This window comes from Electrona antarctica (genome assembly GCF_951216825.1).
Source record: "Electrona antarctica genome assembly, chromosome: 14".
In the NCBI taxonomy this organism is placed as follows: domain Eukaryota; kingdom Metazoa; phylum Chordata; class Actinopteri; order Myctophiformes; family Myctophidae; genus Electrona; species Electrona antarctica.
Genome location: NC_136795.1, coordinates 42,206,125 through 42,231,440, shown reverse-complemented (window position 1 = coordinate 42,231,440; position 25,316 = coordinate 42,206,125). Strand labels below are relative to the sequence as shown.

Genomic DNA, 25,316 nt, shown 5'->3' with positions numbered 1-25,316 from the left:
CCCAACTTTGGACATGCCAGACCTACCGAATAGTATACTGCGGGAAAATAATAATAATTAAAAAAAGAAAAAGAAAATACAGATACAGATCTTGATCTGCATATATGAGCAAAAAGCAGAGAGAGAAGACAGAGCTCCTATCAAAATCAGAATCACACAAAACCCCTGGTGACTCGAGCATCGAATTTTTACACACAAAAACCTGGGCAATGCTGGGACCCTAAATATACATATTACACAGTAGGTACAATAAACAATATTTTCAAATCGATTAATGTCGATTTACAAGCCTAAAGCCTAAAAAACCTTGCTGAGCATATGTTTTGTGACAGATCATGATGCCTTCATTGCCTTATCCACTCCTAAGAATGAAGGAAGGGGGGCGCCCGCTGACCTAGAGGTCCAGGCGTATGCCACATATAGGCTCTGGTCTGGCAGCCTGTCGCATGTCCGAGACGACTTGCTGCAAGTGTCTCTCCTTACCTCTTTTCTGTGCATCTTCACTTCAACTATCAAAAAAGGCAGAAAAGCCGGCTAAAACAAACCTAAAAAAAAATAGAAAAAGAAAGAAAGAAAGAAAGAAAGAAAGACAAAAGTGTATAGCTTGTTTGGTTACATTTATTTAATTAAATTGACAAAAGATGTCCACTCCTGTTCATGGGGTGTGTAATTGATAGAACTGTAGAACATCAGTATTTTTGGTGGTAAACTATACTCCTATAACCTATGACCTAAGTGCTACACAAAACTAATATGTACCAGCCAAATCCTATAGAACAGCTAGGGGTCTTCAACGTTTTTCAGGTCAAGGACCCCTTAGCTGAGAGACTTGTTTGACAGCACTGTCATCATTGTATGTTGGATTCATATTAATGTGTATTTTCAGACACAGCCATCTCTGATATACTAGTAGAAAATATCTGGTTCTCCATCTCCACGGCTGTCTCTCCTGAACCTTTGTCTCCACCTTGTGGAGTTAGTGCTGTAGTGCAAATAACAGGGAGTTCATGATATTCAATTCATAGACATGTAAAGACATACTATACACTAATACTAATACTAATACTAATACTAATACTAATACTAATACTAATACTAATACTAATACTATATCCTAGACATCGTCAACACGGCAATACAACATGGCAATACAACCCAAATAGCAAAACATATACGTTTGTTGTTGTATTCCTCGAGTCGTCACTTATCATAGATAATAAGTGCTGCATTCGATTGGCCTTCAGCCCGTTTCCGGTGTAGAGCGGAAACAGTGTTGCCACGTCGGCTTATTATGAGCGACTTTGGGCTTCAGGCCTATGCCCAAACCACACCAATGCAATTGCAACTCAAGGAATTGCATTGGTGTGGTTACATGTTTTTTGTTGCAAGGAGTTGCAACTGGTGTGGTTTGAGGTTTAATTATTGGTGTTAGTCTTAGTTTGTCTTGTTTCCTATTGTGAATGAATGTCCAGTGATTCTCACATATTTCCATGCCATGTGGATTGTGGACAACCCCTCTGTATGTATTTATCCAAGGACCACCCCCCCATGTGTCAGCCTGCCAGGTAGCTCTGACCCATAGCCCTAATGCCCTTTGCTACCGTTTACTCTGTTGGACTTGGGCTGTTAAAATGTATTAAAAAACATAATTTGTCACATTCTTTGTTCTTTGTTTCAAATAGCCTAGTAGTCGCTTCTTTTGGGCTTGTTTTCATAAACCTGGCTGCTTAGTTCTCACACAATCTGGCAACACTACCCCTGTGCTCAGTCAAAACAACACAGATCAACGGTCACCGCGTCAAGTAAGTCAACGTCATTTTTCCAAGACCAAAGAAAACGTTTTAGGTCCATTTCGGTAAGTTTCTCTGCGTAAGCAAACGATTTTCAAACGAAAAATAAAACATACAGGTTGTTGCTAACGTTTGTGTTGATACAGCCGTCTCTGTCTGGCTGAAGTGAACGAACGGGGCTTGTTGGCGTTAGCCAAGGTTAGCGTTCTAGCTCCAAAATGGCTGTTTTGTTGTTATTGTTGACTTCTGGATTCCACGACAGAAGGTGAACTCTTACCCAAATAACAGGATACTAATAAGTATAATCTCCATGCTGAACGCTCGTGCGGCACAATTCCCTCCTTTTCCCTTTCTCCCTTTTGTTCTTTTATACTGTTTAGCCGATGTTAGCAGAACTGCTAAAGCTAACTTCCCCAAGTTAGCTGCTGGTGTTTTTTTCTTTTTTTCCCCCTTTTTAGGTCGCTTCCGTAATGCACTGTCTTTGACTGATTTGAGTGTTGATGCAAACCAGTGCAGTGACCATCAGAGTTTTAGTTATAGACTATTCTGGTTATTATTGTACTGTCTGTCTGATTTAGACTCTCGTAGATGTATTTTATCGTCGATTCTGACATTTTCAAATGCCACAAAGAATCTATCAAATACATCTACGAGAGTCTAAATATTAGGCTAATTGTACTGCAGTCATCTTATTGTAGGCTGTCAGTTATTGTGGTTGCCGTTGCCCACACTATAGACCAATTGTCACACTTTATTGGTGTTCACGAGAGAGAGAGTGAGAGACCCGAGTGACACATTTAAAACAAATATATAACCTGTTTTTTTTAGGGCCCTAAGGGCGTCTGGTTAAGATTTATTCTTGTTGTTCAATCCTCAGCTCATCTTATGACCACCGCGAGGGTGAGTTCACTGAGCTGAGGGAGGTGGTGGTGACTGCTGTTTGGTTATAGGGGTAAACGTGAACAATGCTATTTACTCATGACAACTTGAAAAGCTTAAAGCACATCTCTGGTCTAGCGTTTCTCGAAAAGCTTTGTCGTCCTTTGTACCACGTAAAGCAGGGGTCTTTCAAAGAGGGAGAGATGTAGAGAGCAACTACATATTGTATAGCATTATGTTGCAGATTAACTTAAACCCTCAAAGCTGTGACTGGGGGGCTTTGCCACGCCCATGCTGGTTTTGTCACCTCGGTTAAGAAGGATGGAACATGTTTTGCGTACCGGTAATACGCCTTAACCACAAACTATACTGTACTGTTGTACATCACACAGTGAAAACAGGCTACAGCAGATCTGCATAACAAACTCACACCATGCCGTGTTGTGAACGGCGAATGTTCAACTATGTGAACATTGTGGTGGTGGTCGACGACCCGTTATGTCCAGAATAAGGACAGTGTGTGTAAACATTTCTTTGTCTTTTCATTTGAGTGTTTATACTGTGTCACAAACAATGATTACACAATCGCCTAATTGTGTTATCCCTCAATGACTCTACCTTGTGCTGTTTACATTTCTGACTAATACGTATTCAATCAAATTATCAATACAAATACAGCCCTAGTTTAACTATACACAAGGCAAAGTGTATATGTACAATCATAACACACAGCCGTGAGATCTAGCCAGTCTAAACAGGCTAGATCTCACACCTTTGTGTTATGATTATACACTTTGCCTGGTACAGGCTGCACAGGAGACTGTTTCCACTTCCAATGGTCTAAATCAGTGGTTTCCAACCGGTGGCCCGGGGACCACCAGTGGTCCTTTGTCAGCCTTCTGATTGGTCCCTGACTTTTGTGTCTGAGGCTAAATACATCATCAAATGGTGCGTGGCTCAAATACCAAATAAATAATGGTCCTTGGTATGAAAAAGGATGAAAACCACTGGTCTAAATTGGTTTTCAATTGGGTCCAGGCTCCAGGGGTGGCCTTTTAGATGGGTCCCAGGGACATTTTACGAGTCCTACTTCAACGATGTTAGAGTACAATACTGAGTACAGTATTGCATCCCAGGACCCCCGAAGGGTGACATGATGGCGTCCTTTCTCAATTTAGTGAGTCTAAGGATGCAGGCTATTTGCATCACTGTTACTTCACATCTCCCGCCTAGCTGTGACTGGGGGGCTTTGCCACGCCCATGCTGGTTTTGTCACCTCGGTTAAGAAGGATGGAACATGTTTTGCGTACCGGTAATACGCCTTAACCACAAACTATACTGTACTGTTGTACATCACACAGTGAAAACAGGCTACAGCAGATCTGCATAACAAACTCACACCATGCCGTGTTGTGAACGGCGAATGTTCAACTATGTGAACATTGTGGTGGTGGTCGACGACCCGTTATGTCCAGAATAAGGACAGTGTGTGTAAACATTTCTTTGTCTTTTCATTTGAGTGTTTATACTGTGTCACAAACAATGATTACACAATCGCCTAATTGTGTTATCCCTCAATGACTCTACCTTGTGCTGTTTACATTTCTGACTAATACGTATTCAATCAAATTATCAATACAAATACAGCCCTAGTTTAACTTGTGCTAGACAAGGCGGATTTAGACACAGAGCAGTTGCAATGGGCCCTTATGCTCGCTCTCTCTCCCTCTCCCTTTCTCGTGTCTCCAGACGGGGATGATGGCGTCGTCTTCTGGTCCAGGCAGTGATGAGGAGCGCAGTCTTCGGGAGTGTGAGCAGTACGTGCAGAGACACAACATCCAGCAGCTGCTCAAGGATTGCATCGTGCAGCTGTGCACCTCCAGGCCCGAGCGGCCCATGGCCTTCCTCAGGGAGCACTTTGAGAGGCTAGAGAAGGTGGGTCGGTTGTTGTGTGGCCACTGGCCGCCAGCTCCATAGAGTATAGACGGAGTTACGCAAACTCTGTTTACTTCATGGGGCCAGTCCAATGGCGGCTCCTCTACATAGACTTCTATTGGTTTGTCCCTAATTGAAGGCTTAAAATTGGGACAACCGGAAGTTTACACAATGCATTGGAGTCAATGGGCTCGCACGAGTACATGAACCACGTGACCAGGCTGTTTTCTGCCCCAATGTCCCAACTAGGGCTGGGGCGGTATGGGAGTTTTATTACCGCGGTTATTGTCGGCCCCCATACCGCCGGTATGGCGGTAATTACCGCCCCCCCCCCCCCCCCCCCCCCCCCCCGCGCGAAAAAAAAAATCCTCCGGTTTTATAGTGTTATTCAGTCCGGTGGAACACCGTATACGGAGATGTATAGAGCAGCTCAGCAGTCAGCACAATCCGGTAAAACACCGTGTACGGAGATGTATAGAGCAGCTCAGCACAATGTATGCACCGCGGACCCCAGATGTCATTTTTTTATTCGATTTAATGGCGGTTTTATAAAGGTCCCGTCGTTTACTTATCACCTATGCTGCTGCTTTACTTTTAAGGAAGCCAGACAATACCTGTAGCCTACAAAGATTAACAATAAAGAACTTGAAGTTTACTTTAACGTGAACCTCGTCTGTCTTTACTGATACTGAATGGACCTCATCAATGAACATTTAATATGACATCACTTTCTGGCAAAAATAAATGATTATCATGATTCACCATGTTATTATGATGCCACGGTAGCCTCGCAAGTTTTATTGCTCGTTTTATTTACCTGCTGATGTTTGCTCGTCTCGTAGTCACGCTGCAAATCATCGTTCCAAATGTTTATATTCCAACGCGGTATAGTAAAGAAATTGCAGGGCCATCCATGATCATGACATTAATGTAATCCGTGAAAGATTATTTGGAAAGTCTCGTCTCAGATAAAAAAAAACATTTTGCAGATCAAACTGTCGTATTTGTTTGCGACAGTGCCGTCTTCCGTGACCGTCACGTGAATCGACGCCGGAAATGGCAGATCTCCAAGCTCGGAGGTGAGCTTGTAGATCAGCTTTTTTGACAGGTGATACGCAGGTATTACATTATAATGGTGATGTACTCCGAGCCAAGCTATTTCAAATCAATCCATTCAACATGAACAAACCTGTGAATGCTATAGGTGCGATACCGTGCGAAATATAAATAGCTCATTAAGTCGAAAAAAGAAAAGAGCAATTCCATAGACCATGCGATTCTTGGGAGATGGTAAAATGTCGCCATCTACTGCTTATTTCATATAAGCAGTAGATGGCGACATTTTACCAGTAAAGTAAAGTTTTGCCAGTTGACGTTCTTTAGGCTATACAAAACATTATACACTGTCTGTAATTGTATACTGGAGATATTTACATTAAAGTCATTAACATGAACCAACAATTTCCAAATACGATTTATTCATAGCCATTAGCCATTGAACAGCAGCACAACAATAATGCAAATTGCAAAGTCAGTCACAGTCTCACAGTCTCACAACAATTCTTTGAAAAAAGAATTATTTCAGTGCAAAAATATGTTCAAGCACAAACAAACAAAACAAAAAACAGCCATTTAGGCAATATAGTGCAATGCTCTGCTGTAGTGTGTAGTGCAAATTCACAGTATAATGTTATTCACAGTATAACAAGTAAAGTAGTAAGTTAAGTAAGTAAATAAAACAGTAAGTAAATAAAATGGAACAAATATGTTCCAAGTTATATGTTCCAAATATGTTCCAAGAACATATGTCCTTGAGACCTTGACATGAAATAGCCCATCCTAACTAGGCACACAAGGCAGCTTTGGCTGCTCTTTTTCAAGTAAAGTAGTAAGTAAGTAAGTAAATAAAATGGAACAAATATGTTCCAAGAACATAATATGTCCTTGAGACCTTGACATGAAATAGCCCATCCTAACTAGGCACACAAGGCAGCTTTGGCTGCTCTTTTTCAAGTAGTAAGTAAGTAAACAAGTAGTAAGTAAGTAAGTAAATAAAACGGAACATATGTTCCAAGAACATATAATGTCCTTGACATGAAATAGCCCATCTAACTAGGCACGCAAGGCAGCTTTGGCTGATCTTTTTCTAGCCTCACGCTCACTTTTCAGGTTTCTTGCCAGGCAAACCAACATGTTGACTTTTTCTGGCTTAAGGCAGGCCCTCATTGGTGTCACCACCCTGCCAGCAGCACTGAACAGCAGCTCCGACGCAGTGCTTGTAGCACATACGGTCATGTACTTTCTGGCAAGCTTGGACAAGAGAGGGAATCTGGCCTCATTGTGCTTCCACCAGATGAGCGGATCATCATGATCATCAATGGCTTCCTCCTGGATATATCTCGTGAGCTCTGTGTCTGCACGGATTCTCTTGGGGATCGGAATGGAGGCCCTTTGTTTCCGTTGGCTCAGAAGGTCAGCCAGAGTCCTCTTTTTGATAGGAGGTGGTGCACGTGGAGGGGCATCATCATCATCATCTCCATCTGAGGCCCTGGCCCTGGGCATGGCACCATCATCATCACACCTGAGCCTCTCTTCGTCAGCCATTTCGGCTAATATCTCTTCGAGTATGACATCTTTCACTTCATCAGCTGGGATGCAGCCCTTGTGTCTGGGATCAAGAAACGATGCCTTTGCCAACAAATGCTGTAGTTTAGGGTCTGCGTACTTCGCATTCAAGACATCAAGCATCTTCTTCCTCAGGTTTATCGTTAACTCGGTGTCTTGTGGCTCAGTCGTTGCGAGAATTTCCTCGTTTAACAGCTGCAACACTGGTTTCACAGAAGAGCCTGTGACTGAGTTCTCCTCAGAGAGGGAATCTGTGAATTCAGCTACTGGCTTCAGTGCTGCATTTATTGACTCCAGCACACCTTTGCTCTGCCACTTAGGAACGTTGTTGAGGCTTTTCTTGTCACCCTCCAACGCCTTTTCGATGGCTGGCAGTTGGTCCAAAATGCGTTGTACCATTTTCTGTGTAGAACCCCACCTGGTTTGGCAATCCTGTGGGAAAAAAACAGCAAACAGCATTAGTAAAAGCAAAAGTAGTATTAGATCCCCTACTAATAAATTAATAGAAAGCTGTTTGATCATTTACACATGATAACACAAACACAAAAACAGGGACATGACTGTAGTCGTTAAAATGCCTATAGAGGGCGCTATGAGCCTGTTCTGCGTCAGGCCAGGTGACGAGCAGAGTTTAATGTTTATTTTGTCCGTGTTTGTTTTACATCACCCAACCATAGCAACATGAGTTAATATATTAGCGCCCCTCACTTCACTCGGGTGTGATTTTATTTAACGTATATACTTTTATTTTTTTGCATTTGCTCATTGTATCACTTTGAGATTCCCATTATTATATTAGGCCTATATATTTAATAAAATACGTCGATAACTATTGACTATTGATTAAGAAATATGAAATTAAGAACAACTTTAACTCACCATGACTAAACCTTTGGCAGGAGTTTCAAGGTTTGGGTTGAGGTCCTTCAGTGTTTCCCTGAGCTTTTTCTTTTTTTTCCAGCTTTTTGAAAAGGTTCTCACGAGACCTTTGCACATGCCGAGTGCTCGGGATGTCCTGGCATCCTCCGCCTTCAATGCATTGGTTACAGCCAAATGCAAATTGTGGCCAAAGCAGTTTAGCCATGTCCACCCAAGGTCTCGAATAGCAGCAACTATGTTGGCTCCATTATCCGTAGTAATGCAAGCCAGTCGCTTCTCATCCAGTTGCCAGCGTTGGAGGGCTTCTCTGAGGGCTTCAGCCAAATGTACTGCAGTGTGGCTTTCTGGTAGAAACTCTGTCTCCAAGCACTTCACTTTTAACACCCACTCTTTGGTCAAGTAGTGTACCGTAAGGCTCATGTAGGGCATCATGTTTACGCTTGACCACAAATCGGTTGTCAACGAGTAGAAGGAAACGTCCTTCAGCTCCTGCTCGACATCTTCTCTCATCACATCATACAAACCCGGCACTGCTTTCCCAGAAAAGTATTTTCTGTCAGGTAGTGTATATTGTCTGTCGAACGTGTACAACATGTCCATGAATGCCCCTTTATCCACGGTGCGAAATGGTACGGTTTCTTCAGCCAAGTAGCGTACCACGCTGTCGGTGAGCTTACGCCATCGGTTGCTGTCTCGCTCGTATTTTGCCACTCTAGCATAGGACTCGGAGACTCCTAGCTGTCGCCTGCTATGTCCTTCATTTCCAGAAGACTGAGTAGAACTGCTTTCGCCGCCATCGGCGCCGTGCGTCGACTCAGCAAACTTTGCAGGATGGCTTACTCTGAGATGCGTCCTGGGGTTTGTTGTATTTCCACGACGAGCAGAAATCTTGGCGCAACAGATGCGGCAAATGACCTCATCCACATTTTTTGGCTTGCCGTTGTCGTCTGGTATAAACCCAAAATATTTCCAAATAGACGCTGTGACATTTGGCTTAGTAATCAATTTAGTTATATCGACAACAACACCTCCACCTCCAGTTGCCATTGTTTGTTTGGAGAGGAGAAACACGTTGAGCGGAAGTTGACTGGATTGGTCGACTCAACTCAGACAGGCAGTGGCACACACAAGAAACCCCCCATACGTTTTATAATGGACTGTCCCTGTCCGTGTCTTGCTCAATATAACTGATTTACAAGCTAACACTGCCTCGAGTCGAGAGGCGATCTGAGCTTGTGGGTCTGCTATTAAGGAGCCGACACAATCCCGCCCCCGAACGCGAAGCCAATACCATACAGGTTAGCCTAGTCTAGCATCATGATTCATGATATGTTCATAAATAATCAGACACTAAACAATGATACTTGTTTATTATGGTAAACTTTTGTTTTAATTTTATACAACACCATATGCACCCGTAGGCCTATATAAAAAAAGTTTAAATAAATTATATTAAAAAAAAAAAAAAAAAAAAAAAATATTTTTTTTTTTTTTTTTTTTTTTTACCGCGGTAATGAACCCGACACCGCGGTATGCGTTACATACCGGCGGTATGGCGATATTGCGGTTATTGCACCCAGCCCTAGTCCCAACTCTTCTATTAGATGTCTCTGGTGGCCGCCAATCAGACATACTCTTACTCAGACATAACTCAGACCTGTTACACAGTTATTACATAGTTGTAATTATTTGAGTTAATCAATGATCAATGATTTTGCACAATCGTCATGATCTTTTCCATCATGTTAAAAATGTTCATATATTATCAGATTTTCATAAATAGCCGAAATAGCAGATCTACAAGCTCACATGAGCGACGTGACACTTTTTGCACGGCTATTTCCACTGTTGATCAGTGGTTCTCAAACCTTTTAACCAATTTAGACCTGGTGCTACCTATACGTTTAACTTTTTATGCCGGCTGCGCCCTCTATGTCACATACATATCTGTGTCTCATATAGCAACATTTTAATTTTTTTATTATGAATTTTAAGGTTTTCAGAAAACCTTAAGTTAGGTTTCTAGGAGGTGTTTTGTAGAACCGGCCTCAGGTCTAAATGGGTTAATTTTAACGACCCCCATAACTCTTGAGAATATGGTTCCATTTGCGCACTCTCAGAGTTACTCAGAGAGCGACACGGAGGGTGCCATGATTCACTAATTTCCCAAAAACCCTGATAAGTTGTTTTGGGGAATTCTCCTCCTGTCACGTGATCCCAAACATGTGACGTATGATTGAGTGTCCGAGGAGAACCATGTATGTCTTAAAAGTTATCCAAAACGGCGAATAAAACAAAAGGCCCAGGTCTGGTCGCCCTCGGGCGTGTGTACGAAACAAACACGCGCGTGACAATTACGCGCCCACGGACATTCGCCCCTCAACTTCTCTGCACATCCAAAATAAGCTCAGGCCTCTCAGTGAAAATGAATTACTAGGTGCGTCAGACCGTAAGTCCCTGGACCCCGGATTGGTAATCCGTACATCTCTACTGCAGATGGGGCATATGCACTCTGATGATTGTTGATCAAGATATTGCCGTCTTTGCAATTAGATAGACAAAAAATATCTATAAAAAGAAGTACATAAACATGATCCCAGATGAGAAATTAGATTTGCAGCAAATTGAATATACATAAATCATCACACCGGTTAAAGTGTTGTCTAACTTGTCTTCTCAATCAATGGTGTGTGTGTCCACCGTGCAGGAGGAGGCCAGACAGATCACGGCACACCAGGCACAGCGGTCCAACAGTTGCCGGTCAGATTCCCGCGAGGACGAGGTGTCGCCGCCCATGAACCCGGTGGTGAAGGGCCGCAGGCGGCGCGGCGCCATCAGCGCCGAGGTCTACACCGAGGAGGACGCCGACTCCTACGTCAGAAAGGTCAGCGCTTAAAAAAACCCATTCAGACCACGTCGCCTTATAGCTTTTAACCACTTTAGCCGTTGAAAAATAGCAGATCTACAAGCTCGTAGCATGGCACAGAGTGCCGCGCAACGAGCCTGTAGATCTGCAAATATATTTGAAAAATCTGGGAAAACGTGCACAAATCTTTGAATATATATTCTTTCACAGCAAAGAGTTTTAACTGATCTCTTCGCTTCTGGGGACTCCCTGGAAAAAACGATTGTCAAATATGGGTCGGCGGCCAATTATATATCTTTTTTTTTTGGGGTCCTTGAAATGAAATAGTTTGAACACCACCAATATAGTAGTCTGATTTAGAAGACATTCGTATAATCCGATCTCTGGTCTAAATGGGTTAACCTCTTGCTACTGACCCACTACAGTATAGTCAGGGGTGCCCACTATTATTTTGGGCTAGTACTCAAAGGAGCACCTGCCCACAGACAGTGTTGTCGTTAAGCTGTCCGTTTATCACTAACACAACCACAAACGTCCAACACATATACAATGAATTACTCCCCTATGCTGCCTGCAGGTTCCATGTTTAATTCCAGCGTGTGTAACCTGCATTGTTTAAGTGACAGTTTTCATATTGTAAATATGGTCGCTAACATGGTTTAGCGACTAGCACTTTGACAGCTCATCCATCGTAGCTTGTGTGAAACAGACTTCCTGTGCAGAAACTGCCTCATCAAAATAAGAGCCACTTGTATTGATTAGTCAACTCTAGTTTTATTTCTAAGTCTACTTACAGGACGTTAACATCTCATTTAAGTGCCTGTCAGCATTCTCTAAATCTCTCTCAGCTGTTGGGTGCGCAAATGCGCCTTTGATCTACCGCACACCAAACGTTTTGACGACGCATCCGCACTGGCGCACCCCTTTTGTGCACCCCTGAGTATAGTACTGTATAGAGCTTTGACGACGGAGAGAGACACACTATATTTCCACACTCACTCCAGATGGGCCACATTGCATATTTCTGTCGTAGCAGAAATAGCCGGTCTACAAGCTCAAAACGTGTCTCACTGCGGCGTGATTCGAGCTTGTAGATCAGCTATTTTTGCTATATTTGAATTGAAATCCTGAACTATCTTTTTGCTGTTTTTGAATTGGAATCCTGGAAAGTAACATTTGTCTTTAACTCCCTGAGCGGCATAAACGGAGGTCTCCGTCCTATCAAATGGTAACGATTGACGCTCAGGACGGAGATTAATCACAGGACGGAACTTTATTGATATCATTATCATAACCGAGTGCACCGCAACATTCAATGTAATTTCCGGTTGGGACGTCAACCAAAATGTTCCCCCCCCATTTTAGACTGAAAAATCTTGTTTTTGACGGCCTGTCGCTAGCCGTGTTAGAATGAATCATACCTCCCTGTTGTCGATCGTCTCGGGGTTGTTTTGGCTACATCCAAGATGGCACCTTGAAATGTGCTCCTTTGCAGCAAATCGCTGGGCGCTCTGATTTAATGGTCCTAAATACCCCCAGGCGTTCGGGGTGTTAATTTTAAATGTCTTTAGTTATAGTTTAACTTTATGAACTAAATGCAAATACATTGGACATCAAAAAGACCAACATTTTAATTCTAGTTATTAAGCTACACATATAGACTGAAGTAATTAAAGCAGGTCATGTTTGCATGTTTGGAATTGTAGCTGAAATTAATAATATGTCTATTATTATTCTGATATTAACCTGCATGCTGCCACCTAGCGACATTATAGCGTTTTCAATAAAGTGTGCGTTCTCGTGTAAAGGGTCAATACAAAATTAGAACGCAACGGGACTTTGCCGTTATATCTGGAGATGGTCGCCGTCTAAAAGAGGCCTAAATCAGCTGTATGTTGAGGTATCTTGAGGTGCATGCTTGTTATCTCTATGTAAAAAATAAATAAAATGTGTCAACTGTGTGTCAAATGTGTGTTCTCGAAACAAATACAGGCTGGTTATGGTATTACATTCAGAATAGATATTCCTCTTCAAGATCTTTTGGATTAATAAATTACTATTGGCAATTATAGTTTTAAGGTTTACTATAACCAACTAGTACTTGAATCTATGATTGTTTTAATGTGTTGTTCATGCAGCTTTTTGTAAACTTGATGTAAACAGGATGTTTCACCCCAGGTTATCCCTAAAGACTACAAGACCATGGCTGCTTTGGCGAAGTCTATCGAGAAGAATGTTCTTTTTGCCCACCTGGATGACAATGAGAGAAGGTAATGGTCCTCATATTTAATGTGTCTCATATTGTTTCGTAGCATGTCTTGTTTGTAGCGTGTTGGCCTCCGATCTAATTGTGATGGCAAGGGGTTCAGCCCATGGACAAATACATGGGTTAAAATGCTCAGTCGTCACGACTGATTTCAGTCATTTGGTTTGCATAGAAGCCAAGGGTGTCTTCTATGCCATGGAAGCATGTTGCACAGCAAAAACAGCCAATCTACAAGCTCTCAATCCGGCTGCGACACATTGAGAGCTCGTAGAAAGACTATTTCCGGTTATTATTTTTAATATTAGAGCATTTGAAGTAGTCAAACAACTATAAATTGTTCAGGAGCATCTTCCATAAAAACCTAATGATCTCGGCTATTTCATAAAAGCAATGGTTAAAGCCTCAATCTGTGATTTATTCACCTGGTTGGCATTATGTAGAACAGCAGCAAAAATAATGCTACAACATCCTAATTTTGCATCTAGTGGCGTTATTGTTTTTGCGCTATTTTGGGGGGAGACGTTCACACTGTTTCACAAATTGCATAGGACGTCCATACAAAATGTTTCGGTCGTGAGATTTTATTTATCTTTAATCCATGCAAATGTATTCACTGTAATTGTACCGTTTCTTCTTTTCCAGTGATATTTTTGATGCCATGTTTTCCGTCACTTACATTGCTGGAGAGACAGTCATTCAGCAAGGTGAGTGTCCAGCAGCAAATTGGGGGGGATACAATTATGCATTTCTTTTTATTTCACATTTATTATGCATTTGTGCAGTTTTTGCCCCCATATGCTCGTTTAACCAGCATAGCTTTTCGACCGTGTATAATGTACATTCAACTACATCAAGTTAAAGACCGGTCTTACCCACATGAACCCCAGCATCCCTATTATGTGGCGAACATTTGGCAGATCTACAAGCTCGCAAGCTACTAGTGTTGTTGACAATATCGATTTCTATATATCCACACACACACACACACACACACACACACACACACACACACACACACACACACACACACACACACAGCCCCTCCTGTCCTGAGTCCTGACTCTCACACTCTAATGTGCCGGTGTGTTTTTTTTTTTTTTTTTTTCTATCAGCTCCGTTGTTCTTTTAAACGTCGCAGCGTTTCGGTCCATAGGGACCAACGCGTTAGAGGTTTAGAGGCAAATAAATATCGGACCTGGTATAGCACATGTCTCTGATTAGCCAATAATATGTTCATATACAGCATGCGTATTAAAATAATGGGATTTGTAGGTAATTGGCCTGGGGTCTAAAGTGGTTTAGTCGCTGGCTGACTTCATTTGTGTTGCTATCTTTTCCAGGTGATGAAGGAGACAACTTCTATGTTATCGATCAAGGGGATATGGACGTAAGTTATTTCAGTCTGTTTATATGGGTGTCATTTTATCACAATTAAACAATCCAAGTCTAATCTAAACTTGGTCTCTCCGTAATGAGCTCATCCTACACGGCACAGAGGAGTATTTAACCTGCATGTTAGTTATTTGCAATCTTTACTGGTGTGCTTACCGTGTCTCGCTTTAGCTAAGACTATATGGTGAATGGCCAAATTGTAATTTCATAACGTCGGTGGAAATATTGGCATAGCCCGTTGAAGGATACTCGACCCATTCAATCCGGGAAAGCATCCGTGTCATTTTAGATTGTGGTTTCGTCCCTTTTCGGGTGAAAAATATGTCATATGTCCAACACTGTCATTTTTACGGATTCAAATTCAAAAGTATGAAAGGTAGCATGATCTACAATCTCAAAACGTCACTTCGTGCCACGTTTAGAGCTGGTGTATCTGCAAAATATGGAGATAAGAGGTTTCTGCCTGACGGCAATGATGTATAGCAGTAATACCTGTAGGTTTTTTTCAGAAAACTGTTGAGATTCAGAAGGCATTTGTAGAATCGGCCTCACATCTTAACACTGGAATCTCTCTGTTCTGTTCTGTCCGGGCCTGTGTTCTTGTGTCGTGTCCTGTCCCCAGGTGTACGTGAACAGTGAGTTGGTGACCAACATCGGCGAGGGAGGCAGCTTCGGGGAGCTGGCCCTGATCTATGGAACGCCCCGTGCGGCCACTGTCCGAGCCAAGTCCAACGTCAAGCTGTGGGGCATCGACAGAGACAGCTACCGCAGAATACTGATGGTCAGTCACACACCAGGACACGTCTCACCGTCTGTTGGTCACTGGCCGGAATATCACATTAGGAATATCACATTTTCGTGTTGTAACGGTTTGTATAGATCATGGTTCTGGGTTGCCAGCCAGTTGTATCCTGACAAAATGTTCAATTAAGAGGGGACCGTTGCATAATTCTGTGCAGTTAACGTGGTCCGCACCACACTACACACCCTGTAAAGTCACTTGTAACACAATAAAGCACAGACACCGTAGATTGCAGTTAATGGGTTGTATATATTGAGACGTTCAAAGCACATGGGTTCACCACAGTTCAGTTCCGTAATCGGTTCCCATACAGTTCCAGCTTATATCCAGCCCTTGCACAAACGCAAAACCCGACAGTTATGTTTCTTGTACCCCGCACGGTATCCGTTAGTTTGTAACCCAAAACCCCTCAGCTGTTCTGTTGTGTATCCACGTTAGTTACTCGCTCACGGACGTACAAGTGTGCTGGTTAAATCCCCACTGTTCCAAGGTGTCCTCCTTAGGATCCAACCGATCCCCGGGGAGTCCTCTCAGTGTGATCCTCTCCACAATGACTTGTCCTTGTCCTCCAAAAGATAACGCTCCGTGCGAACAACAAATTATACTTGGTAAATGGTAAATGGTGCATTTATATAGCACCTTTATCCAAGGCGCTTTACATAGATTGTGCATTACATTCACACACACACACACACACACATTCATACACCGATGGCTGCGGAAACCATGCAAGGTACCAACCAGCACATCAGGAGCAATTAGGGGTTCAGTGTCTTGCTCAAGGACACTTCGACACTAACTCTGGGGGAGCCCGGGTTCGAACTGGTGACCTTGCGGTTGCCATCCAGCCACTCTACCTCTGAGCCACCGCCGCCCCTTAAAGGGTTACAACCAAAAAAAACGTAACCGCGAGTCCAAACAAACACCTCCAGCCTCAGTCCGCTGTCACAGCACTTCCTCCTGCATCTAGACAGGTGCATGACGTCATGTCATTCATAAAAGGAACGTATCTGTCTTGAGTGAACTGAACGGCACCAATGGGTGTGCGTGGCTTAACATTCTTACAACCAGATATGTTTGCAACAGAACAATTCAATCTAAATCCATATATCTTTTTTAGTTCTTTCTTTCATACCTTTGTCTTTATTTCTTTTCAGGGGAGCACCTTGAGAAAGCGCAAGATGTATGAGGAATTCCTTAGCAAAGTGTCCATTTTAGGTAAGAGTCTTCTGTGTGTTTGTCGGTGGCCGCAGAATACAATTAATGGGTGTTTGTGTATTTTAATTATTTGTGTATTTTAATCTATGTATTTTAACCCATTTAGACTTGCGGACACTCTGAGTCACCTTATAGCTTTTAACCACTTTAACCATTATTTTAAACTTTAGCTGTTGGAAAAATAGCAGATCTACAAGCTCATAGCACGGCACCAAGTCCCTGGAACAACATATTTTCAGATGGGGATTCGGCGGCCAATTGCATATCAATTCTGGAGGTCCTTGACATGAAAACGTTTCGGAAGTCATTATCTAGAATCTGGTCTCGGGTCTAAATGGATTAACCCATTTAGGACTGACACCAGATTCTACAACTGTCTTCTAAATCATGACAGTTTGCTGAAAAAGCTATGTTTCTATATCAGTGGTTTTCAAAATATTTCATGTCAAGGACCCCAACAATGTTATACATTTGGCCACCGACCCCATCTGAAAATATGTTGTTCCAGGGACCCCCCAGAAGCAAAGATTTAGAAAACGTTCGCTCTGAAAGAATATATATTCCAAATTTGTGCCACATTTTTAATTCATTTTTCAAAAATAGCAGACCTACAAGCTCGGTGCCACGCTATGAGCGTGTAGATCTGCTATTTTTCAATAGCTAAAGTATGACATAATGCTTAAAACACCAATAGGGGTTCCCGCCCAGAATGGGTCAATGATCTGAACGGGTGTTTGTGTGACAGAATCTCTGGACAAGTGGGAGCGCCTGACGGTGGCGGACGCCTTGGAGACGGTGCATTTCGAGGACGGACAGAAGATCGTGGTGCAGGGAGAACCTGGAGACGAGTTCTTCATCATTCTGGAGGTCAGGCCTCATAAATCACTCAATGTAACGGTTAATCGAACTGATCCATGTAATTGATGACAAAAAAAATGTAATGATATGTCGTCCCTTTTTTGGGCATGTCAGTATTGGCCAAATGCTTCAAAAACGTTGAGGGAAAAAAGAGTTAAAATGGCTGCTCTACAAGCATGTAGATCTGCTATTTTAACTTTGACGACATGCAAAATACATTTTGATTGATTTGTTGATATACAAAATTAAAACTTGATAGTTGCAGCCCTAATTTTATGTTCCTTAAAGCCAGATACATCCTGTGTGTGGTTGTTATATATAGCATAGCAATATACATGATTTTCCCTCTTCTTGAATATAGGTTTTTCAGAAAACTTAGGTCAATATTAGTGCTGTGCTTTTAAAATTTGCCTCAGCTCTAAATTGGTTAAGATGAGATATAACATAATTGAACCTTCTGGGTAACGATGTCATTAAATAGTCTTAGATAAAAATACATTTATGAATGAATGAATGCCTTTATTGCAGACTCGGGGTCCATAGAGAAACATACAAAATACAATATACATCCAATAAAAAACTGTACATGTTAGACAGGCATTTGTGACAGTTATAAATAAAGGCTTTTAAGCCAATGTCTTCTAAGGCTAGAGGAGTATCTAGTGCAACTTTTCACAGTGTTATTTATACTGATGATGATGCTATTCACAGACTCATCCAAGCGACACATGAATCTATGCATTAAGTTCCAGAGAACAGCTTGAAAAGTATTGACTCTTGCAGCCACAAACATTTCACTTGCACTGCACCATCTAGGCTTTTTGAGTAAAATTCTCATGGCATCATTATACGCTACTTGAAGTTTCTGAATACTTTTTTGTAGCTTGACCACAAGTGGGCAGTGTAGAGTGGTGTACAGTAAGCTCTAAATAGAGTAATCTTAACTGCTTCTGAACACACGGGTGTTCGCCTGTGCATACATCCTACGACACTGTCTGTGTATATCATCATCTGTCAACTGTTCTGTAATAAAATGTCCAAGATATTTTACTTTACTACAGACAGAGTGTTAAAAGATAGTTTATATTGTGGTATTTGAAAAAATCCATATCCCCCCGCCCGGTTAGCAGGTGAATTAACCATATCGCCCCACCGTGTTAGCAGGTGAATGAAACTTGAGAACTTATTTTCCCAAGCATGTTCAGGTTATTTCCAACTATACAGCTATTATGTTCTTCCACATAGTATCTTGTCGACTTCTATTTGCAGAGTGTCATTTCAACGTGTTCCTTCTCCCGTGTGGTCCAGGGCTCAGCTGCTGTTCTGCAGAGACGCTCTGAAAACGAGGAGTTTGTGGAGGTCGGCCGACTCGGACCGTCAGACTATTTTGGTGAGTGGGACGATGGACGTTGATCTGACAGGGCTCTTATGCTGCGTCCACACTGCTACCTACAATAGACAGCATATCTAAAATCAAACTCCACCTGCCGGATTTTTTTTTACCTGCCAGGGGCCTTAGTGTCAATGCCTGTAAAGTCTTTAAAAATCTTTAAGTCTTTAAACATGAAACTGGATGAACGAAATAATAACTTCCCCCCCCCCCATTTCAAGCAGGGATTGTATGAAGAGAGTAGATGAGTGGAGGTTAAACAACTCTTGATCAATTTGTTTTGTAGTTTCCAATGAAGCCAGCTGAACTGGGATTTCCAGCTCATCTTGTATGGTCATTTTGTATCTTCATGTCGCTGGCTTCGATTGCAAATAAATGGTAGCCTGTGTAGCTTTGTATCTGCCAGTGTGAATACAGCATTAGTGTTTCCCTCCAACCAATGTGACGACCTGTCTACACCACACATTTTTAAAACCATACTGGAGGTTGTGGTTTGAAGTCAAATATTGCCTAAGCAACGCTATAGAAAGCAGGTGGACTAGCAAGCTGATCAAGCTGATGTCACTCGGTCAACAAACAAATAAACAGCTGAAAAACGCTAACAATACTGGAGAGGAACAGTAATGTTCTCTGCTAGCCCCTGCATGTTTATTTTCATACCATACCGAAATTCACTGAACCTAGGGGCTTTGTTGAAAATCAAACAAACCAGTGTGTGGTACTTTAAGGATAAATTATACTTCATCAACATTATTATTTTTTCTTTTCTCCCCAGTTTGAAAGTATATATTTTTTTGTGGAGTTACATTTGTGGAAGTGGCATGTGATGACTTAAATGAGCCTTTACTGAGGCTAGGGCGGCATCGACACGAGTTCCGTCTGTTTTTAGTTTTAACCCATTTTGGGCGGGAACCCCTTTTGGTGTTTTAAAGCATTATGTTATACTTTAGCTATTGAAATATTTTTGAAAATTCTTGAAAATGTGGCGCAAATCTTTGAACATATTCTTTCAGAGCGAACGTTTTTAACTCAAATCTTTGCTTCTGGGGGGTGGTCCCTGGAACAACATATTTTCATATGGGTGTCGGCCGCCAATTTCATATATTTTTGGGGGTTCTTGACATGAAAATGTTTGAGAACCACTGACCTAGAAAACATGGGTTTTTCAGAAAACTATCATGATTTTAGAAGACATTTTGTAGAATCGGTCTCGGTCGAAATGCTTTAACGGAGTGGTCTTTCCTTCCCCCCCCCCAGGTGAGATCGCCCTGCTGATGAACCGTCCGCGTGCCGCCACGGTGGTCTCCCGCGGGCCGCTCAAGTGCGTCAAGTTGGACCGCCCGCGCTTTGAGCGTGTGCTGGGGCCCTGTTCCGACATCCTGAAGAGAAACATCCAGCAGTACAACAGCTTCGTTTCCCTGTCCGTTTGAGGCCGTCCCTCCATTCCTCCTCCTCCTCCTCCATCGCAGGGTCCACAAATACAAAAATGTATTTAATTTGTTCCTTTTTTCTCTTTTGAGTGGGTCGCGTAGCCACAGCCGCCGCGCCCCCCGCTAGCGATCATTTAAACGTATTATTTGTCTCCACCTCTTGTCACATTTGTATTGTGTGTATCTAATCAAATAGTATTTTTTTCATACTTGTGATATTTCTTTATTTTTTTTATTCCACCGGACCCTGGGGGGGCTGGCCTAGTATGGTGGATGTCGGTAACTGACTGACTCCCCGTTAGTGAAATACACCATGCAGGAAGCAAACTGCGTGACAACCCCTCCCTCGTGCAGGATGCAAACATCCTGGAATGAAGTGATTCTCAAGGATCATCAGTTTGATATGCATTAGACCGCTTTGATACCATTGTTTAGCTCTGCGAACCCAGTTTATGCTGTAAAATCATCAAAGCGTGTACAGTGTACAACATGGTTCTCCATTTGGTTCTCTAGAGTTCCAGACCCAGGCGGGACAATTTGGACCTCTGGTGGTCCCCGGACCCGGCATTGAGAAACATTGCTGTAATGTGCAGTAATGATGAGCGTGTTGGATCTTTTTTTTTTACCTGCAGTGCAGTTATTAATGATTTGAGGCGCACTGCGCTGATCCGCTTCACACACATCTATTTTCAAACCCTGACCTGATTCTTAAATTCAAATCTAATAGGTTGAATAGTCGCTTTTATAACAGAAAATGATGCACGGCTGTGGGATAACTTGTCATTCTGTCATCGGTCTGCTTTGCCTGCTCCGTTACCTCCGAATATCCGTTATCCCCCGTGAATCCGTTTAATACTAACATTAGAACGAATTCAGATGTCTTGGTAAAAGCACCAAAGGAGATGAATAAGTTGTGAAGGGAAGTCCCTCATTACTTCATAGTTAAAGTATTCACATTTAAATTCATTTTTGAAAGAATGACAGTTCCCCAGTCCCCTGTCACTCTGAACACAGATTAACCTGCATTTATACGTCCCCTTCACACCAGGATGCTTTACTGCGATTAAAATTAATCCTAGCCTGTGTATTGTCGGAAAGTGCGCTTTGTTTGGGCAGGTGTGAAGGCTCATTCGAATTCTGGTGCGGATCAAACAAATGCATTTTAATTCAACAGAAGAAACAGTGGTTTCGCTTCGCTTGAACGTGCACCAGAGTACGGATCACCGCAGGTGTGAATGCAATCGCACAAATATAGGGGATGAACCAAAAAAAATTAGGAATGATGCAAGTTTCACCCCCAATCACATCTACCAAAGTACGGAATGTGACCAAAAATGGCAGATTGTGAGCTTGTAGATGTGCTATTTCAATTTTTGTCACGCCACCAAGTATAAGTCAGGCATTGCTTTATAAAACAAATTAATTGAGAGGTTTCAGTTTTTGACCGACATCATTCTTGGCCGGCTGTATCCAGGGATCTGGTTGAACTAGGATTGCCTCGTCATGTTTTGTTTTTATTTTGGAGACAGAAGAGGGATGTTGATTTTGTGCCTCTCTTGAACGTTCACCAGGCCCCAGAGGAAGAGACGGTTCAGCCTCTGCCCTCCACATGTGTTGTTACGTCCTCATGCTTCAAGTGTCACTGCAATACATTTGAATTATATGATGCTTTTCTATCAAATGGCTGAGCTGAAAGGAATATATTAGAGCCCGGCCGATGGTAAGTTTCTTTGGTCCGATTTTTGTCCATTAGAATTTTGATTTCTGTTTCTGTTTGAGAACATTTTAATTATAAGACAGTGAAAGAACATTTTAATTATAAGAAAGTGAAAAAATGAACAAGGTAAACTTTATTTTATTTAATCCCCTTTTCTATTCAAACATTTGAAAAAGAAATGGCCGATGTAGTTTGCAACAATTTTGAAAATATTCAAAATGATGCGCCTTGGCTAAGTGGTTAAAAATTGGGACACATGGGCTATATCATTGCTGGTACCGATGTTAAAAAAAAAAGATGGCCAACATATCGGTCGGGCTATACGCGTTATGTTTTTTGGACTGATATGCCAAAGGCTTGTCTGTGCTCCATGTAACATTTAGTTAAATTTTGCATAATATTATATTGTATATATCTATTTTTATTTCTTTTTTCTCCTTCATGGTACTTGGTGTAAATGAAATGCCATACTGATAGGATACTTGGACATTTTAAATGTATTCGTTTTTTCCTTCACTAGACACTTGTGTCACAGTGTGCGAGAGAGTAGTTACTGATGGCTAGCTAACCAGCTAGCTTTCCTCAACGGAACTAGAACATGTTCGTTTAAAATGTAAACTTTCAAGTAGGGATGCTCGATTAATCATAATATTATACGTTCTATCGGGACGTTATTTACTTAACATTTTAAGGTTGTTCAAATATTTATCGCCAAAATAATCATGGTATTTTAGCCAATGTTTTATTTTATAATATTTATTTGAAATGTGGAGCGTAAAAAAATACTTCAGGTGTTTTTTTTCTGGCGAAGCTTTCAAAAGGGTTTAAAAAGGAGTTGTACAACATTTTAAGATTATTATCTTTTACCCATTCAGGACGATTCTATCTACAGTATATAGCAACATTCGGCCTCAGTCCTAATATATATATTACATCTATATATATATATATATATATATATATATATATATATATATATATACTTTTAAGTTGTTTGAGCTTATGTGCAACAGTAGGCCTAAGACATTTCTAAGTCTGCATCTACAACCCAGAGTTCTAGTTACTTTACAACCGATTTAAAGGAGAATTCCATGCCTGAAGGCTTTCTTACCTTTTTTGTAGTTATGTCCCCACCAAAGAGGTCCAGGTGTTATTTTATGCAAACGTGCATTATTTCCCATAATATAAGCCATCCAATGGGGTTTGGGATTTTGTGCTAATTTGCTTATTTCCATCACAATAAGTAGCAAAGTGTGCTGCTTGTGCTTGGGATAATATTTACATTATGAAGAGAGGATATATATACAAAATGATTTTTGAGCGATGGAAATGAGCCAATTAGCACAGCACCCCAATGCCCATTCAATTCAATGCAATTCAATTCATTGAGGTCTTATGGTAGGGGAAATGGCCAATAATGCGCCTTCACACAAAATAACACCTGGATCTCTTTGGTGGTGACGTAACGACTACAAATAAAGGTAAGAAAGCCTTCTAGCATGGAATTCTCCTTAAAGATGCATTGCAAATTTGCATAGCATTATCAATTGGTTATATCGGCTTCAATTTTCATTATCATGCATCCCTACTTTCAAGTTAATGTGTGGAAAGTGCACGTGTACTCAATTGAACACTTTCCAAGTGTCTCTTGAACAAATTGAAACGGGTCAAAGTGAAAATGTCGAAAGCATCCTTTAATGGTACCATAATGTTTGTGTCATAGTTAGCACATACTTATAGCATATAGCTTCTGTGTGAAAGTATATTAGGAGCAAATGACCACAATCATATGTTTTGCACAGTTTGTGATATATAAATATATATATTCAGGATAAAAGAAAATGTTTCTATACGCCTGCTAGTTTGTGACTTCTGGTCCCAGCGTTTAATAGACGTACAAGATAAAATGATACGGTGTTAAAAATAGGAAAGAAACCGCTACCTCTTGGAAGATCAGACTGCCATTATGTTGTTCCATTGTAGACCAGTTCTGCTCTTTTATTCCTATAGGATCTTCAGTTTTGTATACCATTAGGCCACAGACCCCAATTATAATAACTAAACAAGTGTACAAATGGAACCAAGTGGACCCGTAAGGTTCCATTTGAACACTATTGGCCTGGAAAGGTCCATTTGGGTCCTAAATATCAATCTAGATGGGAAAACCCCCTCAAGGACCCCTGGGGGTCTCCGGACCTCACTTTGAGAACCACTGGTGTAGAATTGGGACTTGGCAATCTCAGTATTGTCATATGGGACGATATTGTCTGGGGTTTGTGTGTGTCTCTTATTTCATACTTTTAAAACAGGACATTTGCTCCAGGCTGTTGATGTAATCACATAGGAAATGGAGATTTGTATTTTCAAAGTATTCCAAAAAACCCACTGTTGGATGAGAAGTTATGTCTGCTAATAAGGCCTTGAGTTGGATGGTCTTGGGAAACACACCAACTTCACAACTCTCAGAGAATTAACAAATGCACTTTTAAAAATATGTGATCTGGCTATTTGTCAACATTTTCTGAAGTATACACATTAGCAACAGGGTGTGGACGAGGCTTTCTAGAGGGGACACGGGATGCTGGCTTATTGTTCAAAAGAAGGGCTGTCATAATCTCAGTCTACTGTACTGGTTCTCAAAGTGGGGTCCAGGGACCCTCGGTTCCTCGATGGGGCAACAGGTTTGGAACAGGTTTGGAACTCTATTCTTGAGAGTACACATGTTGCATTTGTACACTTTTTGTAATTAAAACATTTGAGAACCACTGGTCTACTGCCACAGGTACTATTATACCCATGTGTTGAGGCAAACATGATTAAAGAATTGCGGGACAATTGCTCATCCAGCAATTCACACAAATAAAGTCAGTACATGCATTTCTACGTTGCATCTATCTCACATGCTTCTGAGCTGTAATTGTTTCTGAACTGTAATTGTTTCCCCCTCATTGAACATCTTTTTAAGGAGAACTTTTAGGTCTGAAAGGTTAATGGTGATTCATTTAAAAAGTCAATACAATACACCACTTTCAAAATGACCAGCTCAACAAGATCTACCCACCAAAAATATGATCCCATTGCTGAAATGTGTTTAAAAATGCACCTGAGGGGGCTTTGGAATAGCGTTGCTGGCGTTACATACAGCAAGACATAAGACAAACACACTTGGAATGGGGAAATAGTGGGACATTTTGAATTGGTAGGGTGTTTTTTTGTAAGTAACTTTGTAATGCTACTGACGTTTGTGCACAACAATCTTAAACAAAGTA

General features: G+C 41.5%; 1 protein-coding gene across 5 annotated transcripts; it reads left to right on the top strand.

Annotated features, from left to right (window-relative positions):
• The first annotated feature begins 1,731 nt into the window (after nucleotides 1–1,731).
• Nucleotides 1,732–24,930, top strand: LOC306935966 (cAMP-dependent protein kinase type I-alpha regulatory subunit-like). Of its 5 annotated transcripts, none has more exons than XM_079519347.1 (11): nucleotides 1,732–1,802; nucleotides 4,419–4,604; nucleotides 10,816–10,992; nucleotides 13,138–13,244; nucleotides 13,883–13,944; nucleotides 14,581–14,627; nucleotides 15,255–15,413; nucleotides 16,592–16,652; nucleotides 17,398–17,519; nucleotides 18,780–18,900; nucleotides 20,158–24,930. In XM_079519347.1, the coding sequence occupies exons 2-11, from the start codon at nucleotides 4,425–4,427 to the stop codon at nucleotides 20,328–20,330; spliced, it is 1,209 nt and encodes a 402-aa protein (XP_079375473.1). In that variant the 5' UTR covers nucleotides 1,732–1,802; nucleotides 4,419–4,424; the 3' UTR covers nucleotides 20,331–24,930. The 5 variants fall into 5 exon arrangements, with proteins under 5 accessions (XP_079375473.1, XP_079375476.1, XP_079375474.1 ...); XM_079519350.1 differs by having other exon boundaries at nucleotides 1,757–1,855; nucleotides 13,153–13,244; nucleotides 18,819–18,900; XM_079519348.1 differs by having other exon boundaries at nucleotides 1,757–1,855; nucleotides 13,153–13,244.
• The last annotated feature ends 386 nt before the right edge of the window (nucleotides 24,931–25,316 follow it).

Bases quoted from the DNA above. Each gene is read 5' to 3' on its own strand.
- LOC306935966 (XM_079519347.1), top strand. From the start codon at position 4,425: ATGATGGCGTCGTCTTCTGGTCCAGGCAGTGATGAGGAGCGCAGTCTT. The intron at 14,628-15,254 runs GTAAGTTATTTC...TCCTGTCCCCAG, and splicing joins TCGATCAAGGGGATATGGAC to GTGTACGTGAACAGTGAGTT. The intron at 16,653-17,397 runs GTAAGAGTCTTC...TTTGTGTGACAG, and splicing joins TAGCAAAGTGTCCATTTTAG to AATCTCTGGACAAGTGGGAG.